At 40.3% G+C, this 24,415-nt stretch overlaps 1 protein-coding gene across 1 annotated transcript; it reads right to left on the bottom strand.

The window, feature by feature from the left end:
* Positions 1-4,783: 4,783 nt before the first annotated feature.
* Positions 4,784-9,468, bottom strand: LOC135463175 (oocyte zinc finger protein XlCOF6-like). The gene is made up of 2 exons (XM_064740493.1): positions 9,366-9,468; positions 4,784-7,023 (listed from the first exon to the last, which is right to left on the bottom strand). Exon 2 carries the CDS (start codon positions 6,923-6,925, stop codon positions 4,856-4,858), a length of 2,070 nt encoding a protein of 689 aa, XP_064596563.1. The 5' UTR covers positions 6,926-7,023; positions 9,366-9,468; the 3' UTR covers positions 4,784-4,855.
* Between the last annotated feature and the right edge of the window lie 14,947 nt (positions 9,469-24,415).

Genomic DNA, 24,415 nt, shown 5'->3' with positions numbered 1-24,415 from the left:
GGATAGTGTCATATATGGTGTCTTCGACATTATACTTAACTCATTATACTTCATTCAATCAAAGTCCGTGTACATCTCCAGCTTATGCTGTCTTCCTCTCCGTCCGTACAGGGGTACGGCATAAAATGCCAGACAAGTAAATAAATGAATAAATAAATAGTATTGTCCTTTGTTTCCACGGACAGGTATTTAATATCTTGAATATAAGAAAATAATGATTAACGTTGCAACAACTGTTCGGCTAACTGAAGTCCCAATGTATATGTAACCCCAAGGGCCTGGAAACATACCCACTGCTGGCTTAATCCTCCCCTTTGACAAGGGGACCTACTACAGGCAAGTGGCGACAGGCATCCCCCTCACCACCGTCACACCTGCTGGCATAAGGACTACAACTGGCTCTGATGACGAGAAAAAGCGGCCGTCGGAATCGGCAGTCAAATAGTCTGTTGCAATAAATACAAGTAGCATGTATCTCCGTTTGCTCGCGAGATATTTTCGTATATTGTCGAATATTCCGTTATTATGAATGTCGTTGTGAAGAGTTTTGACAGTATATGAAATCTTGATTGGAGTTGTACACTGTTCTCCAGAATATTTCTCCAACACGACGTCAGCCAGCATTCTAGTGGGAGGAAACCAGACAGAGCCATGGTGAACCCACAACCATCCGCATTTTTTAGCAAACCTTCATACTTACCCTTTGATGGAAGACGATAACGCGCGGGGTAACAGGGTCTATTTTGAGTCCGATCAACCGTGGACTATGAAACAGAAAATCTCGATAGTTTTCGCTTAGTGTTCAACATGAAAGATTAGACCATTGTCTGGTTTGTCCACTGTGGGTTTTTTTTTTTTGCTACTGGGTGTCATTTCCGGTGTCTTCGGCATGGCCTTCCGGTGACGCAGCACTTCGTCCTGATGTCATGGCTGTAGGATAACAGGCAATTGTCTGCCATATTTTTTTGTTTTGAACGTGGGCTAACACAGCTATCTCACTGAAGTCCATCACGGCGTCAAGTCTTCGGATTGTTTCCGAACTGATTTGTGGCGTATTGTCAAATTCGTTCGTTCTTGAAAATAGGCTATGTTTAATACATGTATAGTCTGGGCATATCTGTCCGTTGTCAGCCTATATCTTCATGTGACAGGGCTGACCAACTGGGGATTTGAACCAACGATCTGGAAGCCCACAGTTTTACCACTAAATGTAGATTAGAGCAAAGTTCCGTCCAATTCGGGGGCAGATACACCCATAGTAGCGTCAAACCACTTGGCGTGAGATTCTCAAAGCAGGTGGAGGGAAGTGTGCAAATGACCCACGTTTTCTTGTCGTTCAATTTGCCACCTTGCTTCAGTCATCGCAAACAGTCAAAACCAACAAATGGCTGAGAACTGATGTCACTGAATATACTCCTTACAAAGCACGCGTCGGTGCGCTTTTCATCATTGCAACCGGCTAGAAACTGAACGACGCACGTAAGGATGCTTAGGGTTAGCCTCATCACCGATGATCCCGCGCGCACCTGTGATCAGTATTCATAGTAAAATGTTTCAGGTGTCCGCTGGAATCATTAGGTGCATACTACAGGTAAAAAGAACGTGCATGTATATGTATCATGTTACTAAAAACAAAAGTTCAGAAAATAGTTCTCTCGACATTATTTCCTGTCTCATCGCCGTGAAACCAGTGACCTTGGCGTTGTTCAGGGTTCTGTATACAAAATTTGCTAGTGGTGGCAGAGATATATTCATTTATTTGATTGGGGTTGTACGCCGTATTCAAGAATATTTCACTTATAGGACGGCCGCTAGCATTATGGTGGGAGGAAACCGGGCAGCGCCCGGGGGAAACACACGGCAATGCACAGGTTGCTGACAGACCTTCCCACTTACGGCCGGAGAGGAAACCAGCATGAGCTGGACTTGAACTCACAGCGGTCGCATTGTTGAGAGGCTCCTGGGTTATTACGTTGCGCTAGCGCGCTAACCAGCTGAGCCACGGAGGCCCCATGCAGAGATATAAAGCGAGCATAGCGAGTAACACATGCGTCGTATTTATTTATTTATTTATCTGACTGGTATTTTACGCCGCACATACGGCGGCGGCCAGCAATATAGTGGGAGGAAACCCACGACCATCCGCAGGTTGCTACAACATCCGTCGTAAGAAGTATGATCGTTGAACTGAATAGACGCCTCTTTTCTTTTTGAATGTAACACATTCTGGTCACGCTGTATACGTACGATGAAGGGACAGATTGATCCTCGGGTATATATAGGAACTCATGACAAATAAGTTATGAAGTTATATTTTGGTCCTTAGAATCAGAAGTGCCGACTTTGGATTATGCGGTTGTAATGCTTGTCCGTTATACACGACAACCTCAGCGTTACGCGTAAGGAAGTTCGTCAGTTTTCTCTATCCACATAACTGCCTGCCATCGAATAAGTGCCAAATTCTTGAGTATGGCGTTAAACAACATTCGAATACATACATGTAAATGCATATCACAAGGACGGCCGGTAATGAGACGGTAATAAGCCCAGGCTTATGTAAGATACCCTGGATTCCATTTTTGCACAGTACATGAAAATGGTTGTGTGTTTCCTCCGGGCCCTGTCCGGTTTCCACCAATTATAATGCTGGTCGTATAAGTGAAATATTCTTGAGTACGGCGTAAAACACCAATCAAATAAATAAATTACCATGTTTTAAAACCCAGGGTCCTGTCGTGTAACGTCAAAGTTGGAGCTCTAGGATCTCTGAAGATGTTGCAAAAGAATTCTTATTTCCTGCTAAAGGAACTCTTCTTGACCACACGGATGTTGATTTGCTGGACATTCAGAACACGATAAATTCCACGGCAGACAGATCTCGATGACTTTATTAGATTCCAAAATCCCCTCAGAATGGAACTGACGGCGCATGTGCACAGGATGAAAGATGATTACGACATTCCTTTAGATTTCAGCTGTATTACAGCCACAGTCATGGCAACGTACATAGCCTATGCAGGTACCATCATAGAAGACAAACGAAGGCTAATGTATAGTGTCTCGGTGTCTGTATAACAACAACAATACATAAACTGGGTCTACATGTTCCGTGAGCACCAAAGAATTACTGCCTATGTTCCATCAGGGCAGAAGAACTACTGCACGTGTTCTATATGAACCAAAGAATTACTTTGCCTGTTCAAAGAACTAAAGAAACGGCGCCTGTGGGCAAAGGATAATCCCAGTACATAATCTAGGAGGGCTGAAGATCAGACCAGGCCTACATGCTCCACGGGGACAGAATAACTCAGTACATGTTCTGTGAGGACTGGAGAAATATGGTTTTCACTCTATTGGGACTGAAGAATTACTGTAATTGTAGTATCAAGATTGAAGATTTACATTACTTATTCCATCACGACTAAACAATTATGGTACCTGTTCTATCACGACTGAAGAACTATGGTACATGTTCTATCAAGACTGAAGAAAAATGGTACCTGTTCTCAGCAGACAAAATAACTACTGAATACATTCCATCAGCCGTGAGGACTTCAAGTGAAATGCAGTATTGAGATTATATATTTTAAAACACATATAAGAACAAACATCACAGAACACATTTTTTGTATTTAGCTACTACAGAACAATAGTACATTGGAAGTATACCTGTATGTACAGTACAGTGTAAATATATATTGTATATGGAATTGGAAATATTGTCTTCAACGGACATTTGGTCATTGACATACATGTACCAACAAGAGAGAAGCATGTTTATGGGCTGTGGTGACAGAAAAGTGGATGAGGGTAGAGGCTTAGGGGGTGATGGGGTGGAGGTGGGGGTTGAGGAGGAGATACACATGTTAACAATATAATAAAGTGTATATGCGGACCAACACATATAAACAAGAGAACACTTGTGCATATGTGGACCTACACCGAAACAAAAGAGTACAAGATGACCTAAACATATAAACAAGACTGTACATGTGAACTACACCTAGAAAAAAAGAGCATGCATTTGATTGTCGAATTAACCTGTCAAATTCCACCAGCATCCCCAGATATCAAATGACAGTAAGACATCCGCTACGTCACACTTCAAAATATTCACTAATATATTCACATAATTCAAAACATGCTCACATCTCTTGTATAAGACGTTCTTCCCTGTGTACACTGTACCACAAGTCACATACTTCAGGACACTCCAATCAAAACTTTTCAATTACCCTAAATTACCTAAAATTTCGTCAACAAAAGTTCATTTTTGGAGGCACAATAAATGTCACAAAACATTATTTCTGGAGCTGAAACTTACAATTTTCCAGTAGAATATCATTCCATGTTTCAAGCAAACATCAAAACACTTCTCTAAACCAATATAACCCTCAGGATCAGGAAAAATGGGAAAGTTTTAGTCATGGACAAAAATTTAAGGTCATTTAGAGAACATGCAGGTCATGTTCACAAATATTGTTTGCTTCTTTCATGTAGTTACCCAACCTGTGCGCAAAAAAAATGCTTTCCCCTGAAAATCTGCTTTTTTTTTTCTTTTGTTTTTTTCTTTCCATTTCCAGAAGAATTTGCCTTTAAATGCAAAATTTTGTAGAAAAAAAACCCTACCCACATGGACCCTAGTTCTCTAGACCGTCCTATTACAGGTATGTGAAACAAGCATTTTTCTAAGCATTGCCTTACCTGTGAGCCTGCTATACAACTACACAAGTACAAAAAAGCATAAAAAGTTTATACCCGTAAAGTACAAGACATTTCTTAGCATACAAAGAAATACATGTAGGAGTAAATGAAAGTTAATATACCACCATGCAGTCTTTGTGAATGTAAAATTTTAACTTTTTGTCATATCTGTTGAAGAAGAATTACTCGGCCCATTTTTCAGTACAGATGCTTGACATTTTTTATAGTGTATTTTCAGTGAGAACTGACGGGTATAACTCGTACCACAGATATCACAGGTGAATGGCTTTTCACCTGTATGTGACTGGCCATGTCGTTTTAAACCAGACTGTTCAGTAAAGCCTTTCCCACACAGGTCACAGTTGTAAGGCATTCTACCTGTATGTATCACTTTATGCGTTTTTAATTTATATGACTGATTGTAACTTTTGCCGCACACATCGCAGACAAAAGGCTTTTCGCCTGTGTGGGTAAGCATGTGTGTTTTCAGTGAGCAATTTTTGCCGAAGCTTTTGCCACAGGTAGTGCAGGTGAATGGCTTTTCCCCTGTGTGAATTCGCTTATGTGTGGACAGAGCGGATGGGTGGGTGAAGCTTTTACCACATGTATCGCAGCTGTATGGCCTCTGCCCTGTGTGGGTTACACTGTGCGAGATTAACCCCGACTGCTGGGTAAAACGTTTGCCACAAACATCACACACATGTGGTTTTTCACCTGTGTGAATCAAATTGTGTATTCTCAGCTTGTAGTGTTCTGGAAAGCCTTTCCCACATGTGCTACAAACGTAAGGCCTTTCACCTGTATGTATGTAAGAGTGCCTCCTTAATTCCGACTGACGAGGAAAACGTTTGCCACAAGTTTTGCACAAGTGACTATTAGCCTTTTTGGACAGAGTTTCCGAATGAGTTTTCTCGTGTTTACCTAGGTCAGACATGCAAGTATAGCTTTTGCCACACATGCTACACTTAAAGGGCCTTTCACTACAGTGTATTAGGCTATGTCTCTTTACCGAAGATTGGAGGGTGAAGTTTTTATGACAAATATTGCAAGTGTAAGGTTTTTCACCTGTGTGTGATCGAATATGTACTTTAAGGTGAGCAAGCTGGGTAAAACCTTTGCCACAAATGCTGCAGTTGTGTGGTTTTAAACCTAAGTGAGTTTTACGGTGTTGCCTTAATAAGCAAGGCAGCCTAAAGCATTTACCACAAATACTGCAGATGCAAGGCTTGTCATCAGTCTGTATTTTAGATGGCCTTGGGGTCTTCTCTTTAGACACACTGGGAACGCTTTCGCCAAGTGCGTTAGAGCTCTGGGCGCCTTCTTTTGAAGTCGTCGAATCGTCTGGTTTCAATCTGTTGCGTGGAGTAAATGCTTTTCTTCTAATACTGTTCGTGTGTTTATATCCATTTTTACCTTCATGTGTTTGTTTGTGGGTATTGAGGCAGATTAAAGAAGGAAAGCTTTTCTGGCAAACATTGCATTCATGTTGTTTCCTGCATGTAGCTGAATCAGCATCCTCCTCAACCTTGACCACAGCTGCAGAACTAGGTGGGCTATCCTTCACAGATACATCAAGACAAGATGCAAAATGTCTCACAGCATCTGTACTGTTTTTGTCCTCGCCAAGTGATGGTATAGTTCCTGATGACTCCGCAGTGTTGTTAGAGTCAGCTGTCTGTAATGACCCTCCACTTACTTCACTGTCACTACCAGATTCAGGCTTGCTATTTGCTGAAAGAACACGTAACTTCAGCCTGTCAGTTATTCTTGACATTCTCTTCGATTGTATAACCGGTCTCCCTGCAGCGAAGTCAGTCCCAAGAGGAGAAGAATTTCCTTCATGAAGAGACTCTACACCAAGGCGTTTCTGGGTCAATTCAGCTTTTTCACTCTTAACAGACGAGGCTGACAGAATTTTACGCAGTAAACTCTTACCCCCCATTCCTTCATTATGACGCACTTGCTCACTGGAAACATTATCACCTTTGAGATGAACGCTGTGGTTAATCAGATATTTAACGTTAATTTCAGACACTCTTGTGTTCAAAGGAACACCTGATTCAGATTTGCTGTTGGTATCAACTGACTGCATGGAAGGGAGGCTACTCTGTGATGTATGACCAAGACTTTCCTGTCCGACTTCAGCCTCAAGGTCACTGCTTTCAGTCTCCTTCTTGTCACACTCTTCCTCTGCCTTCCTCTGCAATTTACTTGTTTCCATTTTATCTACCTTGTATACCTCAACACTTTCTGTACCAATCCTTTTGCCCAGCAGGAAAAGCTATTTCCTTAACTTAGAGCAAAGACTGCTCAGCATATCTGCAAATCAGATAGAACTCTTGTTAGCAACACATACTTTAATACCATGTATAGTAATATTATACAATAATAAACATTAAAAATATACATGCAGCTGAGCAGGCTACTGGTAGTCCAAGGCTGCTCTGACATTAGGGTTGGCAAAATTTTGTATCGCCATGGATGGCCATAAACAAACGGCAGAGTGCACTACATTTAAAACCTGATGCAGTTGGCGTTGCAGTGTTTCATGGTTTTTGAGACAAAATTTATCAATTAAATACGTCTCCACGGCCTTAAGTTTGCAGACACGCTCATGTTTGTTATATTTGCGTCTTTTGATTTATCATACGCACAGCCCTGATCTATTATATCCTAGGCTGCGTGGGTCCAAGATTCCTGGGTGATGCTCAAGGCAAATGGCTGCATGTACCGACAGCCTCGACATACTTGACAAGAGCAGGTAACTGCATCAGGTTTTTAATGGAGTGTGTTCCGACTTTGTTTTGGATCACCCTTGGCAGGACAAAATTTTGCCAAACCTAAACCTAATGTCACAGCAATCCTTGATTATTTACCGGATGAGCATATGGTAAGCAGGCCTTCATCTCATGAAAGGTAGATAAATATAACAGTCCCACCCATTCCAATCATCTTTCTGGAAGGTTCCATAGAAAAATTTTGTGTTGTGCCCAAATTATGTGAACAGTGAAAATTGACAGTTGACAGAGCATGTAATTTGCAGGCAAATGCAAAAAAAAAAAAAAATAACACCATTTCTACAAAAACGTTTGTTGCCAATCAAGGCTTTTTTAAGCTACAAACACACCACAAGCTATACAAACGTCACAAAATAAAAACAACAAAATACAGTCAAGTAGACTCGATTGATGCTCCTTCTTAGTTCGAATATTTTGACTACAACTTGCTGCAGATATTGTGAAAGGCCTGACAGTATGCTGCAGAGTTACAATTAGAAGTCGCTTCATTTGAAAAAATTAAGAGCTTACAAACAACATTACTGATGCTAAATTAACTACCTTATCCACTTGTTTTAGCTACAGTCAACCACGTATAGTCCTTCTCTCCTTGTCTACAGTACTAATTTCTCCCTTGTTTGTCCATTGTCAATGATATTTTGACGAACAGAGTCTCTCACACCTTTCCTTTCTCGCTTTCACCCTTACTGGGATGGCCACCAATGTATCCACACGAACTCTTTACATCACACGCGTTGTAGATATCGCCCCTAGAACAATGGACAAACATAGGAGAAATGAGACTGTAGATGAGGAGAGAAGGACTACATGTGCTAGAATGTAACTAAAACAAGAGGATAATGAGGGTAATTGAGTGTCAGCAACGTTGTTTGGAAACTCTTAATTTTTTCAAGCGAAGCAACTTCCGACTGTGCAGCATGCCGTCGGGGGTTTCACAATATCTGGTATAAGATTTAAAGTTGCGGAATGTGACTCTCTGTATTGACCTACACAAAGCGTTGGCAGAGTCACAGGGAATAACTGCTTCTAATGTGGCAGATCAACGGTAAGCCACATTTACTGCATCTTCACACGCGTTAAATCTTCCCTAAATAGATGTCAACCGAGTAATCCCCATACTCACCTAGCCTGTTCTGAGTCCTACTGAACCAAAAACAAGCCATGACAAACTGTACAAAGACATAAAATAAATACATTTTCAGACACTGCACCCACTGTGGCCACCATCTCGTTCGGATAGTCGCACATACAAGTCATGTGATCGATGTGAGTGCAGAAAAATATAAGATCGTTAAAGGGAGATAATACCTATGGCAATCATTATGGTAACACTAGGCAAGTCTAGTCGTCCATTTGTCTTCAGCCTTGTTTGTTCTCGCAAGTGATCAATATGGTGACAGATGGCTTACGACCACAGTGGATGTAGCCAATGAAAAGTATTTATTTTGGGATTTAATGCGCGAGTGAACATGCGGTAAATGTAGCTTACCTTCGACCCGACACATTAGAAGCAGTTATTCCCTTAACTCTCCCAACAATTTGTGTTGCTCGATACTGAGAGTTAAATTCCGCAACTACAACTTTCAAATTTTCATTCTGCAAAGCTGGTTCCTACCAGGGCCACTCTACCAGGTTACAGCAGCCCGAACTTAACGCCCTCTCATCACCCCTAAAATTAAAAATATAACAATAACAAACCCACAAGCTTTCTACAACACACAGGAGTTCGTGTTGTTGTTGTTGTTGTTGTTCAACATAATTTTCTTGATTGCTGGTCGACGTGACGAACGCTTTCAGAATTTGGCTCTACCAAAGTGAGATACTGAGCCGAATAGCTCTGAACAATTTACCAAACATACTTACAGCCACCTTTAATCTGCTAAGTACCGATAAAGTCAAAGCCATCTCAAAGAAGAAAGGTTAAACAAAATACTATGCCGTTTGCGGGCAAATTAGGAGAAAAATACCCATACGTGCCACAACAGATAATGGTGCATTAAAAATCATAACCGATTCAGTTTCCGAGAAAGCTCACTCGGCCAGCTTGACTGATGCCTTTAATTTAAATACCTCTTGTACGATAACATCTGAACCGAGTTTTATAAGTAGCTTAGAAAGTTTTCAGTTTTCAAAGAAAATACGATATTCTTTGCATGTTTATACTCATTTTAGGATACAGAAAGTATATTTGTACTTTCTGATGGACTTTGTTTGGTAACTGTGTTACTTCCCAATACAAAATGTCAGGAAGGTTACCTTGTCTGATGCATGGCTCTATCCATGTTTTAGTTGGTTTATTTGCCCATAAAATTGATTGACATCATATAAGCGAATTTTTATGAGAACAACCAGTTTGTAATAAAATAAATTGTATCATTATTGATAAAATAATGAATAAAATTGCTGAAATCATACTGGAACTCAGTATTTTTTTTTATTATAAAACCACCTAATGTACATATTCAGAATAAATACAAGAAATAGTTAAACATCATATGATGGGCCTACAATGTATAAATGCAGGTAAAAAATTTCTTTCATGAACCACTTTTCACCTGATGTCTGAAGTGTGTTTTTAGATGTCATTTACATTTCACGTGGTGCATCTTGCATTATTCCTTGTAGGCCAACATGTACAGAGACATTCTCCTTCTTTCCTCTAACTGTTTCCTTATTATTTGTTAATCGAGTGCGATGCACTGTGCATGTAACTGAAAAAAAAATGCTAATGAAATATAGTGTTAGTAGGCTACCCGGGGAGGTATGGCACATGATTTTCTCCAGGTTTTAACTGGTTTAATTTGTCCATGAAATTAATTGACAGCATTTACGCCAAATATATTTTGTGTACATCATGAAAAAAACGCTTGAATAAGTTAAAAAGAATTTAAAAAGTGGAACCACACACACACACACACACACACACACACACATATATATATATTATATATTATATATATATATATATTATATATATATATATATATATATATTTATATATATATATAGTGTGTGTCTCTCGCTCTCTCTCTCTCTCTATTTGCATGTGATTGCTGGAATACCTCGACGCTGAACTTCGTCGCGTCTTCGGATCTTACGAAAACTATTGCTAAGAGTCACGGACAAAGAAAACTATGTTCAACGGGTAAATGATATGTGTCATTAGGCAGTTATAAAAGAAACTGAAAGTTCGGCGGCTATATTACGCGAGGGTCTTTAATTCCGGCATTTGGTATACAATATATAATATAGATCTATGATAAAGCTGAAGTGATTTTCGGCTTTGTTATGTGCGTGACATAGTCCAGTGACCTCGCGTGCTGCAGCTACAGTATGGTTGAGTTGCTGCGACTTTAATTCACAAAGTTTTGTGGAGTAACTGATTAAAAGCGACATAGCTTACCATATCAGATGTTGTCCCTGCACTGCGATTAAATAAATGGCACTCTGGCCCTCCTTGAAGACTGTACTATAACTAGTATAGAGTATTTTCCATGCAAGATCATATTTATAAATATACATGTACATATGTAAGCCTATATATAACACCTTTCAAATGAATACATGCATAAAAGGCACTCCTTTGACCGGAAATCTCCGCTACAGCTACCGGCATTGTAGGTTACAACTCCCCCACTATCTTTCCGGCTGCATACACTATGCTGTAAGGCCGCGCGGAAGTTGGAGATCACGTGATCGCCCTAGCTTGGGTGAAAACAAAATGGCCACCCCATGTTGAAGCATAGGGGAAAAGATGTACATGTATTATTAACGAGTTTTTTCTTATATAGTCTTTATTTTGTAATCTTTGGGACCGCAATAAACCGTGACTTATACTGTGACCCATTTGGTGAATACAACAATTTGACAGATGAATATATAGGCGTACAATGTAATCAGACTAGCAAATTATATGTGCAAGAGAAAGTGCTTTTGCTGGGAACGTGCAGTGCTGAATGGGCTACATATCAACAGTTCAAAATAGACGACATAATATAGACATGTGCTTGAATGAACAGGAAAATCGACAAATATTTTGAAAAATTCCTAAAATTATACAGCTAAGTGTGCAAATACGATTACAGATGTTTTTGTCTCTTGGAGTAAAGCCTGAGACTGATAATATAAATACGCGGTGCTTAATTAAATCCCCGGCTCTCATTAATAAAGCAACCTACATGTTGTATAATTATTTCATTAGATTTTGCCGGAAATGTGTTGTCCCCAAAAAGTAACGTAACAGGCGTAATAACAACAGTACAACCCGACGCCGTAACTCCATCCATTAGTTTTACCCTCTGTGCATCATACACATGACATTTTATCAGGTAATGTTCAGCATCTCCTACTTGTGGCCACAAGCACATTTTGGAGAATCAGAAAGGAAGTTGTCAAATAGATCGCCATTGAGATTACTGCAGCCATTTCGAAATCGGCGTATTAAAATGTTTGTCATTCTAGATTCCGAGTAGTATCATGGGGGTGGGTTTGCCGACTGAAGCAATAAATTGAGCTTTCATTTAAAATGGGCTGGACCATTGAGTTGTTTCACATGACGGGGGAGAGCATTCCAATCTCGAACAGTGCGAGGGAAGAATGAATTTCTGAACTTTTCCGTTCGGCAGAAGAAAGAGGTAATTGCTCCAACAGAATGCAATGGATAGGGATTTCTATTATGAGAAAAATCTGGATAAGACGACTTAAAACATGAGTTGGTGTTTGAAAAACTATTTTATGGAAAAGTGTAAGTCTGTGGATGAGACCACTTTTTGCTAAAGGCAAGGACCCATATTCCTCACACAACAGTGGCGTTGTACTACTTCTTGTAAGACCACTTATAGTTCTCAAGGTGTCATTTTGAAGCATTTCATTTCGATTTATTTGTTGTTCCGTGAGGTTATCCCACATCAGCATACTCAAGGGAAGGTTTAACATAGGTTACATGTACTATGTTTCCACTCCGCCAGTGAGCAGCACGCCCGGCATGGTTGTGAAAACAAAGGTCACGAAAGATGTACAGAAATACCCATACTATCTGGATAGCTGAAAATTATACAAATCCGGTGCATTGTTGACAGTGATTCAAAACAGAAATTTTCCTGTGCTATAACATTTCTTTCACCCACGCCGTTAATAATGATGTCACGTGGTTTCTGGCTTCCTGGCCGTATTACATAATAGTAACCCATTCCTACGCCGCCTACATTTATTTTTTTATATTGTTGCAAACTCTGATTAGAGTGGCATATAGCCACAAGAGTTAGACTTAATGCGATACGCCTTCTCATCTGTCGTACCCACCAAAAAAAGCATATTTATTCGCGTTATTTCTTCAAATAAAGCCACGTACATGTAAGCTATATGCTGGCTTCACATCACTGTCACTCGAACAAGCTTGACCTTTGGAATTTGTGAGGCCCACAAAGGTTTGTTTAGGCTTAGCCTCTCACCACTGGTTTCTTCACGCGATATTACTTTATCAGCACTTACCAATAAGATCGTCTCAAGTAGTTAGAATCGTATTCTTCATAATTTATACATAAAAGGAACGTGGGTTTTTTTACGTAATATTAGGCCTACAAATTAAGGTTGAAACAGGAAGTGATGTCAGAAAACATAAAAACTCACGGACACTACATACGAAAATAACACAACAAGGTCACCAAAACAGCTCTGTGAGTCGTTACTAGCGTCAAATAACCACAGCACTGAAAGCGGAGAAGTGCACGGGTCTGTGAAGAACCCATCAGGCCTACAGGTTCTAAGTGTTTAAACCAATGTTATAAATTAGTAAAGCACTCTAACTGTAATTTCGTTGCAATAATATGGACGTCCAACAACATATTGGTGCACAGAGCTCAAGGTTTTACGTGTCACAAACACAAGGCAACATTGACAGTGAATATGGCTGATTTTACAAAATTTAATATAGGCGACATGTTAAAAGAAACAGAGTATAGACATAAATCTTTTGCACGTTTCACTGTGCATTTTTCAAGATGGACTTTTGTGCAAAAGTCAGACAACGTGTTGTACCAGCTGGTGTTAGAACATGTCTTTTCATCTGTATAGCACAGAAAAGCTTTTATTATCCCGCAAAACTCTTGTCACAAAGTTCACAACAGAGAAGCGTTTCCTTTTCCTCCGTGCCTTTCGCCAGGTAACGCGTTTTAACTCTGTGTGTCATAGAATGTGCTTTAAAGGAAAAGACATCTAAAATCGAAGTAGGCATCACTAAATAGACAACTCAAAACTATGCATCAATGTACTTTTATTTGTTTTTTTTTTATGATTTTGTAAAAAAAATGGTGCTCAAACATTTGAATTCTAATGTGGGTTTTATGGGCCATACTATCAAAGGTTAGGAACTCTGACGGCACAGGAAGGTTATTTAACTCCAATGGCGGCACTAGATGTTGGAATAACTCTTTCACGTACGACTAAAGGACTACTGAAATAGTGTTCCCAAAAATTCCTTCCTTCTAGTGAACATCAGGAAAATGTGACGCCAGAGTTCCGAGATACCGTCAGTATGGCTCATAAAGCCCACCATGTTATTCAAATATTATCACACCCAAAGGCTTTGTCTTTTCACCAGAGGGTGACATCTTCACCACAATATATCCAGGTATAGCCTCCGTGTGTTTTAGTGTGTTCACTCTGTCACAGATACGACAAATGTAATTTTGTAAGGCTAAATACTCGACTTATGGTTAAGTTTTTAGTGAACATTGTTCAGTTATTTGTGCTATGCGCTTATGTGTAATTTCTTTAGTTGATTGTTTAAAAAATCATAAAACGAGTGTAGTGCGTGTTCAGACGGCTTCTAGATTCATGGCGATTGTATAAGGGGCCTTGGTGACATTGGGCTGCCAGCGGCGCGTCCTATTAATCTGTGTCAGTCGACTGAACAAAAATGCGTTTAAGTAAGAATATTTTAAAGTGTTGAATAAATTTGGAACAACACAGTTCGACGTAAATAACACCCCAAAGCTGCCGGAGGATAACCGAGAATTGTATGTTACGAGATCTGAAGTTAATTCACCTATCAGCCCTTCGTTACGGTTGGGCCACGTAACACAGAAAGAACCTAGGGACACTTCACGGGTTTTCTTTAACGAGTTAAACTCCACAACCGTATTGTGCACACGCATAGCCAAGGTCACGTGACAGACAATAAAGTGATATGTACCCTCGAACAAGTGGTAACCGCCCACAGCCCTATCGCAATCCGCCCAATGATTACCAGCCACAATCAGCGTCAGGTGACGCGTCGCCAAACGACATATTGCTGTCTGCGGTACACCACGTAAGTAAACATTCGCCAGAACTGAAACCTTTCAGTGGCGATCCCCTTGAAGACAAAAGGTTTATTCGCCAATTTGACGCCAAAGTAGTGGCGAATACAGATTCAGACAGTGGTAGAATGTCCTGTCTGGGACAGTTCACAATCGACGGAGCGAACGCCATCGTATCGGGTTTCAGCTGTCTCAACGCAGACTACGGTTGCCTGGCAGTCATGAAGGAGCTAGATCAGAGGTACGATAACAACGAGACATTGGCAGCAGCGTTTGCGACCGCCTATTAAGCCGGACACCCCCCCCCCCCCCAAAAAAAAAGCCCTGGACGATATTGGGATTTTCTTAGCTGAATGTACTCACGCCATCCAGAGGATTTCGGTTCTGAGGGTCGTGAATATCCCGCCAACCGGTAGACAGACTAGACTGTAACTACTGTAACAGTTACACACGTACCTAATGGAGGTCCACATAGTTCTACATCATCAGGAAGGGCCGTCTCTGCATCAACATTATCACATTCCTTGTCAGTTGACTCTGTCTCTACCTGAAGACAAGAGCCTACTCAAACGTCAGAGTGTTCTAAACTAGCAGAATGAGCGATCCCTGATAGAGCAAATCTACATTCCTTGTCAGCATCTCCGCCACTAGATTTTGTCTCTGTCTGAGGATAGGGTTCCTTTTGAAGGGTCACAGAGCTCCAAATCATCAACAGAGGCTCTCTGTGGTACAGCAAGACCCCATTCCTGGTCTGTATGTCCTTCAGCAGACTCTGTCTCTGCCTGAGAACAAATTCCTTTTGAAGGGTCACAGAGCTCCAAATCATCAACAGAGGCTCTCTGTGGTACAGCAAGACCCCATTCCTGGTTTGTATGTCCTTCAGCAGACTCTGTTTCTGCCTGACAGGTCATAGTTCCACATTATGTGTAAGGGCTCTCTGTGATACAGCAATATCACATTCCTTGTCAGTATCTTCTGCCAGCAGACTTTGTCCTTACCTGAACTTAGGAGCCTACTGAAAGAGTTTTAAACTAACAGGATGGGCCATCTCTGCTACAGCAACATCGCATTCCTTCTCAACATCTTCGCCAATAGACTCTGTTTCTATCTTAACACAGGTGCCTAGTAAGGAATCATTTCCTATACCGTCAGCAAGGGCTGTCTGCGGTATCATTGCCAGTGTAACTGGACGATTGTAATTGTGTGTGTAACCTCAATATGATCCCCCCCCCCCTTTTTGCTTGTTAAATTCCAGTATAAACTGTCTCGTGTCTGTGTTTACGTCCTCTCCTGTTTGCCCACGCCCTACACCTGGTCCTGTCTATTGTGCTGTTGTTTGGCCATGTGCTTGGTGCCAGTGACATGAATGGTGTATTGAGTGCTTTTGGAAGTTCACTGCTGTTCTATTACAAGTTTTGGCACCTGTCGTTCGTATCTTAATCACTATGAATCAGTTATTGGTATCCCTCCAATTTCATTCAACACATCTCTCATGTCCGCTGGCACCAAGACATGGCCAAGCAACAGCACAATAGACAGGACAGGGTGTAGGGCGTGGGCAAACACGAGAGGACGTAAACACAGACACGAGACAGTTTATACTGGAATTTAACAAGCAAAAAGGGGGGGGGGGGTGGAAACATATTGAGGTTACAGCATTATCCGCAACAACAGTATCGCCATATGCAGGCTCTCCCCTAGTCTTGTATATTCTAAGGTACCAGGTGTTTCACACAGTCCAATCATCTTCAGCTTTAGATTGCTTGTCCCTCAATATATCTTAAGGTCATCTGCCTTGTTACCATCGCTACAGCTTCAGATTGATCATTCCAGAAGAATTGTCGGGGTGCTATCTTGAAAGTTACCATGGTAAAAGCATTAGACCAGTTGTCACGAACAGGATCTCGGGGTTCTGCCTTGATATTTGCCTTGGAAGCAGCAACATACTAGTTGTCTAGTATCTACTAGTAGATTTCAGGGATCTGTCTTGATGGTTACCATGGTTACAGCATTGGGATGCCCGTTACCAAGGACATGTTGCGATTTTGTTTTGGTATTAACTAGTTTTTCTGGAGTTGCCTCAGGCTGTTCCCGAACAACTGCTGATGATAGGGGATCATTGTAAGGCAGGACTAAGTGAGTATCCATGATCTGCCATTGCTGTCTTTTAAAGAGTAAACAGGATCGAGAGTACCTACATGTATCATCTGTTAGTAAATTGGATCGAGAATACCCATGATCTGCCATTTCTGTCTTTGACAGAGTAAACAGGATCGAGAGTACCTACATGTATGATCTGTTAGTAAACTGGATCGAGAGTACCCATGATCTGCCATTTCTGTCTTTGATAGAGTAAACAGGATCGAGAGTACCTACATGTATGATATGTTAGTGAATTGGATCTAGAGTACCGATGATCTGTCTTTTGTGTCTTTGATAGAGTAAACAGGATCGAGAGTACCTACATGTATGATCTGTTAGTAAACTGGATCGAGAGTACCCATGATCTGTCATTTCTGTCTTTGACAGAGTAAACAGGATCGAGAGTACCCATGATCTGCCATTTCTGTCTTTGATAGAGTAAACAGGATCGAGAGTACCTACATGTATGATCTGTTAGTAAATTGGATCGAGAGTACCCATGATCTGCCATTTCTGTCTTTGATAGAGTAAACAGGGTCGAGAGTACCTACATGTATGATATATTAGTAAACAGAATCGGGAGTACCCATGATCTGCCATTTCTGTCTTTGACAGAGTAAACAGGATCGAGAGTACCTACATGTATGATATGTTAGTAAATTGGATCATAAATACCCATGATCTGCCATTTCTGTCTTTGACAGAGTAAACAGGATCGAGAGTACCTACATGTATGATATGTTAGTAAATTGGATCGAGAGTACCCATGATCTGCCATTTCTGTCTTTGACAGAGTAAACAGGATCGAGAGTACCTACATGAATGATATGTTAGTAAACAGAATCGAGAGTACCCATGATCTGCCATTTCTGTCTTTGACAGAGTAAACAGAATCGAGAGTACCTACATGTATCATCTGTTAGTAAATTGGATCCAGAGTACCCATGATCTGCCATTTCTGTCTTTGATAGAGTAAACAGGATCGAGAGTACCTACATGTATGATATGTTAGTAAACAGAATCGAGAGTACCCATGATCTGCCATTTCTGTCTTTGACAGAGTAAACAGGATCGAGAGTACCTACATGTATGATCTGTTAGTAAATTGGATCGAGAATACCCATGATCTGCCATTTCTGTCTTTGACAGAGTAAACAGGATCGAGAGTACCTACATGTATGATATGTTAGTAAACAGAATCGAGAGTACCCATGATCTGCCATTTCTGTCTCTGACAGAGTAAACAGGATCGAGAGTACCTACATGTATGATATGTTAGTAAATTGGATCGAGAATACCCATGATCTGCCATTTCTGTCTTTGACAGAGTAAACAGGATCGAGAGTACCTACATGTATGATATGTTAGTAAACAGAATCGAGAGTACCCATGATCTGCCATTTCTGTCTCTGACAGAGTAAACAGGATCGAGAGTACCTACATGTATGATATGTTAGTAAACAGAATAGAGAGTACCCATGATCTGCCATTTCTGTCTTTGATAGAGTAACGGGATCGAGAGCACCTACATGTATGATCTGTTAGTAAATTAAATTGAGAATACCCAAGATCTGCCATTTGTGTCTTTGATAGAGTAAACAGGATCGAGAGTACCTACATGTATGATCTGTTAAATAAAAGTGGATCGAGAGTACCCATGCTCTGCCATTTCTGTCTTTAATAGAGTAAACAGGATCGAGAGTACCTACATCTAAGATCTGTTAGTAAATTGGATCGAGAGTACCCATGATCTGCCATTTCTGTCTTTGATAGAGTAAACAGGATCGAGAGTACCTACATGTATGATATATTAGTAAACTGGATCGAGAGTACTCATAATCTGCCATTTCTGTCTTTGACAGCGTAAACAGAATCGAGAGTACCTACATGTATGATCTGTTAGTAAATTGGATCGAGAGTACCAATGATCTGCCATTTCTGTCTTTGATAGAGTAAACAGGATCGAGAGTACCTACATGTATGATCTGTTAGTAAACAGAATCGAGAGTACCCATGATCTGCCATTTCTGTCTTTGACAGAGTAAACAGGATCGAGAGTACCTACATGTATGATCTGTTAGTAAATTGGATCGAGAGTACCCATGATCTGCAATTTCTGTCTTTGACCGAGTAAACAGGATCGAGAGTACCTACATGTATGATCTGTTAGTAAACAGGATCGAGAGTACCCATGATCTGCCATTTGTGTCTTTGATAGAGTAAACAGGATCGAGAGTACCTACATGTATAATCTGTTAGTAAATTTGATAGAGAGTACCCATGATCTGTCATTTCTGTCTTTGACAGAGTAAACAGGATCGAGAGTACTCATGATCTGCCATTTCTGTCTTTGACAGAGTAAACAGGATCGAGAGTACCTACATGTATGATCTGTTAGTAAATTGGATCGCGAGTACCCATGATCTGTCATTTGTGTCTTTGATAGAGTAAACAGGATCGAGAGTACCTACATGTATGATATGTTAGTAAACAGAATCGAGAGTACCCATGATCTGCCATTTCTGTCTTTGATAGAGTAACGGGATCGAGAGCACCTACATGTATGATCTGTTAGTAAATTAAATTGAGAATACCCATGATCAGTCATTTGTGTCTTTGATAGAGTAAAATGGATCGAGAGTACCTACATGTATGATCTGTTAAATAAAAGTGGATCGAGAGTACCCATGATCTGCCATTTCTGTCTTTAATAGAGTAAACAGGATCGAGAGTACCTACATCTATGATCTGTTACTAAATTGGATCGAGAGTACCCATGATCTGCCATTTCTGTCTTTGATAGAGTAAACAGGATCGAGAGTACCTACATGTATGATATGTTAGTAAACTGGATCGAGAGTACTCATGATCTGCCATTTCTGTCTTTGACAGAGTAAACAGGATCGAGAGTACCTACATGTATGATCTGTTAGTAAATTGGATCGAGAGTACCCATGATCTGCCATTTCTGTCTTTGATAGAGTAAACAGGATCGAGAGTACCTACATGTATGATCTGTTAGTAAACAGAATCGAGAGTACCCATGATCTGCCATTTCTGTCTTTGACAGAGTAAACAGGATCGAGAGTACCTACATGTATGATATGTTAGTAAATTGGATCGAGAGTATCCATGATCTGCCATTTCTGTCTTTGACCGAGTAAACAGGATCGAGAGTACCTACATGTATGATCTGTTAGTAAACAGGATCGAGAGTACCCATGATCTGCCATTTCTGTCTTTGATAGAGTAAACAGGATCGAGAGTACCTACATGTATAATCTGTTAGTAAATTTGATCGAGAGTACCCATGATCTGTCATTTCTGTCTTTGACAGAGTAAACAGGATCGAGAGTACCCATGATCTGCCATTTCTGTCTTTGACAGATTAAACAGGATCGAGAGTACCTACATGTATGATCTGTTAGTAAATTGGATCGCGAGTACCCATGATCTGTCATTTGTGTCTTTGATAGAGTAAACAGGATCGAGAGTACCTACATGTATGATATGTTAGTAAACAGAATCGAGAGTACCCATGATCTGCCATTTCTGTCTTTGATAGAGTAACGGGATCGAGAGCACCTACATGTATGATCTGTTAGTAAATTAAATTGAGAATACCCATGATCAGTCATTTGTGTCTTTGATAGAGTAAAATGGATCGAGAGTACCTACATGTATGATCTGTTAAATAAAAGTGGATCGAGAGTACCCATGATCTGCCATTTCTGTCTTTAATAGAGTAAACAGGATCGAGAGTACCTACATCTATGATCTGTTACTAAATTGGATCGAGAGTACCCATGATCTGCCATTTCTGTCTTTGATAGAGTAAACAGGATCGAGAGTACCTACATGTATGATATGTTAGTAAACTGGATCGAGAGTACTCATGATCTGCCATTTCTGTCTTTGACAGAGTAAACAGGATCGAGAGTACCTACATGTATGATCTGTTAGTAAATTGGATCGAGAGTACCCATGATCTGCCATTTCTGTCTTTGATAGAGTAAACAGGATCGAGAGTACCTACATGTATGATCTGTTAGTAAACAGAATCGAGAGTACCCATGATCTGCCATTTCTGTCTTTGACAGAGTAAACAGGATCGAGAGTACCTACATGTATGATATGTTAGTAAATTGGATCGAGAGTATCCATGATCTGCCATTTCTGTCTTTGACCGAGTAAACAGGATCGAGAGTACCTACATGTATGATCTGTTAGTAAACAGGATCGAGAGTACCCATGATCTGCCATTTCTGTCTTTGATAGAGTAAACAGGATCGAGAGTACCTACATGTATAATCTGTTAGTAAATTTGATCGAGAGTACCCATGATCTGTCATTTCTGTCTTTGACAGAGTAAACAGGATCGAGAGTACCCATGATCTGCCATTTCTGTCTTTGACAGATTAAACAGGATCGAGAGTACCTACATGTATGATCTGTTAGTAAATTGGATCGCGAGTACCCATGATCTGTCATTTGTGTCTTTGATAGAGTAAACAGGATCGAGAGTACCGATGATCTGCCATTTCTGTCTTTGATAGAGTAAACAGGATCGAGAGTACCTACATGTATGATCTGTTAGTAAACTGGATCGAGAGTACCCATGATCTGTCATTTCTGTCTTTGATAGAGTAAACAGAATCGAGAGTACCCATGATCTGCCATTTCTGTCTTTGACAGAGTAAACAGGATTGAGAGTACCTACATGTATGATCTGTTAGTAAATTGGATCGAGAGTACCCATGATCTGCCATTTCTGTCTTTGACAGAGTAAACAGGATCGAGAGTATATACATGTATGATCTGTTAGTAAATTGGATCGAGAGTACCCATGATCTGCCATTTCTGTCTTTGACAGAGTTAACAGGATCGAGAGTACCTACATGTATGATCTGTTAGTAAATTGGATCCAGAGTACCCATGATCTGCCATTTCTGTCTTTGATAGAGTAAACAGGATCGAGAGTACCTACATGTATGATCTGTTAGTAAATTGGATCGAGAGTACCCATAATCTGTCATTTCTGTCTTTGACAGAGTAAACAGGATCGAGAGTACCTACATGTATGATCTGTTAGTAAACGGGATCGAGAGTACCCATGATCTGCCATTTCTGTCTTTGACAGAGTAAACAGGATCGAGAGTACCTACATGTATGATCTGTTAGTGAATTGGATCGAGAGTACCCATGATCTGCCATTTCTGTCTTTGATAGAGTAAACAGGATCGAGAGCACCTACATGTATGATCTGTTAGTAAATTGGATCGAGAGTACCCATGATCTGCCATTTCTGTCTTTGATAGAGTAAACAGAATCGAGAGTACCCATGATCTGCTATTTCTTTCTTTTATAGAGTAAACAGGATCGAGAGTACCTACATGTATGATCTGTTAGTGAATTGGATCGAGAGTACCCATGATCTGCCATTTCTGTCTTTGACAGAGTAAACAGGATCGAGAGTACCTACATGTATGATATGTTAGTAAATTAGATCAAGAGTACCCATGATCTGTCATTTCTGTCTTTGACAGAGTAAATAGGATCGAGATTACCTACATGTATGATCTGTTAGTAAATTGGATCGAGAGTACCCATGATCTGCCATTTCTGTCTTTGACAGAGTAAACAGGATCGAGAGTACTCATGATCTGCCATTTCTGTCTTTGACAGAGTTAACAGGATCCGAGAGTACCTACATGTATGATATGTTAGTAAATTGCATCGAGAGTACCCATGATCTGTCATTTCTGTCTTTGACAGAGTAAACAGAAACGAGAGTACCCATGATATGCCATTTCTGTCTTTGACAGAGTAAACAGGATCGAGATTACCTACATGCGTGATCTGTTAGTAAACTGGATCGAGAGTACCCATGATCTGTCATTTCTGTCTTTGACAGAGTAAACAGGATCGAGAGTACCTACATGTATGATCTGTTAGTAAACTGGATAGAAGGTACCCATGATCTGTCATTTCTGTCTTTGATAGAGTAAACAGGATCGAGAGTACCTACATGTATGATCTGTTAGTAAACTGGATAGAAGGTACCCATGATCTGCCATTTCTGTCTTGACTGCTGGTTTCGACTTTTTATAGTTTTCATAGATTCATAGTCACGAGATTTTCTTTCCCAGTAAGACAAATCCTAGTAAAGAGTAGTACATCGTGTACTCTCCGGCCGTAAGTGTGAATGCCTCGGGCCCTGCCCAGTTTCCTCCCATAATTCTGGCCGCCGTCGTATAAGAGAACTATTCTTGAGTACGGCGTAAAACACCAATCAAATAAATAATACATAAATACATCGTGTGGTACATACTGTGCAGGTGCCCTTGGGTCCAATTCCACAAAGCCATTTCCGACTTCAGTAAAAATTTGAAATACAATCATGAAGCTTTTTTGGGTTTGTAGAAATCAAAATTCCACCTCCTCAATATTATTTTAAGAAAGTTGTGGCCAAAATTTCAACTTCAGTACCAAACCGTAAGCATCAGGGAGAGGTTTTAAATTTTTATTTAAGTAGGAAAAATCTTTGTGGAATCGGCCCCAGTAAACTTTGGATACATCAGTGCGATTAATTAGATGCAAATGTTTGGAGTTTGCTATGTATAGAGTTAAATATCAAGGAACTGAGATACCATTCCTGCAGATCCACCTGGACATTTCAATTTAACAATGTTGCCTACATCAAAAAAGAAATAATTCATCCTTAAAGGATTAGTGTCCAGATTTACTTACTGGCCCTAATTGTAAAGATTAAAACTTGTTTAAACATCATATTACGGGAAGGGTTTATGAGGAACGTAATAATGACTTGAAATCAACCGTAGTCGGGTAACGTCACAGATGGCCACCCAACTTTAGCTGGCTTTAATAATTTGGGGATTCGTATCAAAACGATGTCATTTTCGAGATGAATTCTAGCTACACAGAAGTGAACATACTGTCGTTTTGATTTGAACCCATAGTAGGCGACGTTGATGTTGTCATAGGCTATCGATGTAATGTTGTATATAATGAGAATAAACGTGATTCTTTTGCATACAATCGGTTAGAATATAAGCCGGTGTCAAGATGGGGGCAAAATCTTGTTCTGACAAAATTCATGATGTTACTGTACCAAATGTAATCTTACTCGCAAAATTCGGGTTAGATTGTCCTTCAGCAGGCACCTTTGTCAAGGTAGAGACAGAGCCTGTGTACAGATATACTAGGCGGGCATGACGAAGAACATTCGCCACGTGAAGTTTGTGAGGGCCAAATCTATCACAGTCTGCTCAATAGAAGCACGATGTGAATGTGCACAGAGAAGACAAACCATTCACCTGTTATGTGTGTATGAAACGGTTTAGATATTGGAGCGGTTTACAAAATCACGCGAGGATGTACTCCCCCGACAAAAAAGTGTTTTTCTGTCATATTTGTCAGAAAGTCGATTATCGTTTGAAATCTCTGCAGAAC

This window comes from Liolophura sinensis, chromosome 2, assembly GCF_032854445.1.
Source record: "Liolophura sinensis isolate JHLJ2023 chromosome 2, CUHK_Ljap_v2, whole genome shotgun sequence".
Lineage (NCBI taxonomy): Eukaryota > Metazoa > Mollusca > Polyplacophora > Chitonida > Chitonidae > Liolophura > Liolophura sinensis.
The sequence above is the reverse complement of the archived record's forward strand: the minus strand, read 5'-3'. Positions and strand labels throughout refer to the sequence as shown.

Excerpts from the sequence above, each read along its gene's own strand:
- LOC135463175 (XM_064740493.1), bottom strand. The coding sequence starts at position 6,925 with ATGGAAACAAGTAAATTGCAGAGGAAGGCAGAGGAAGAGTGTGACAAG.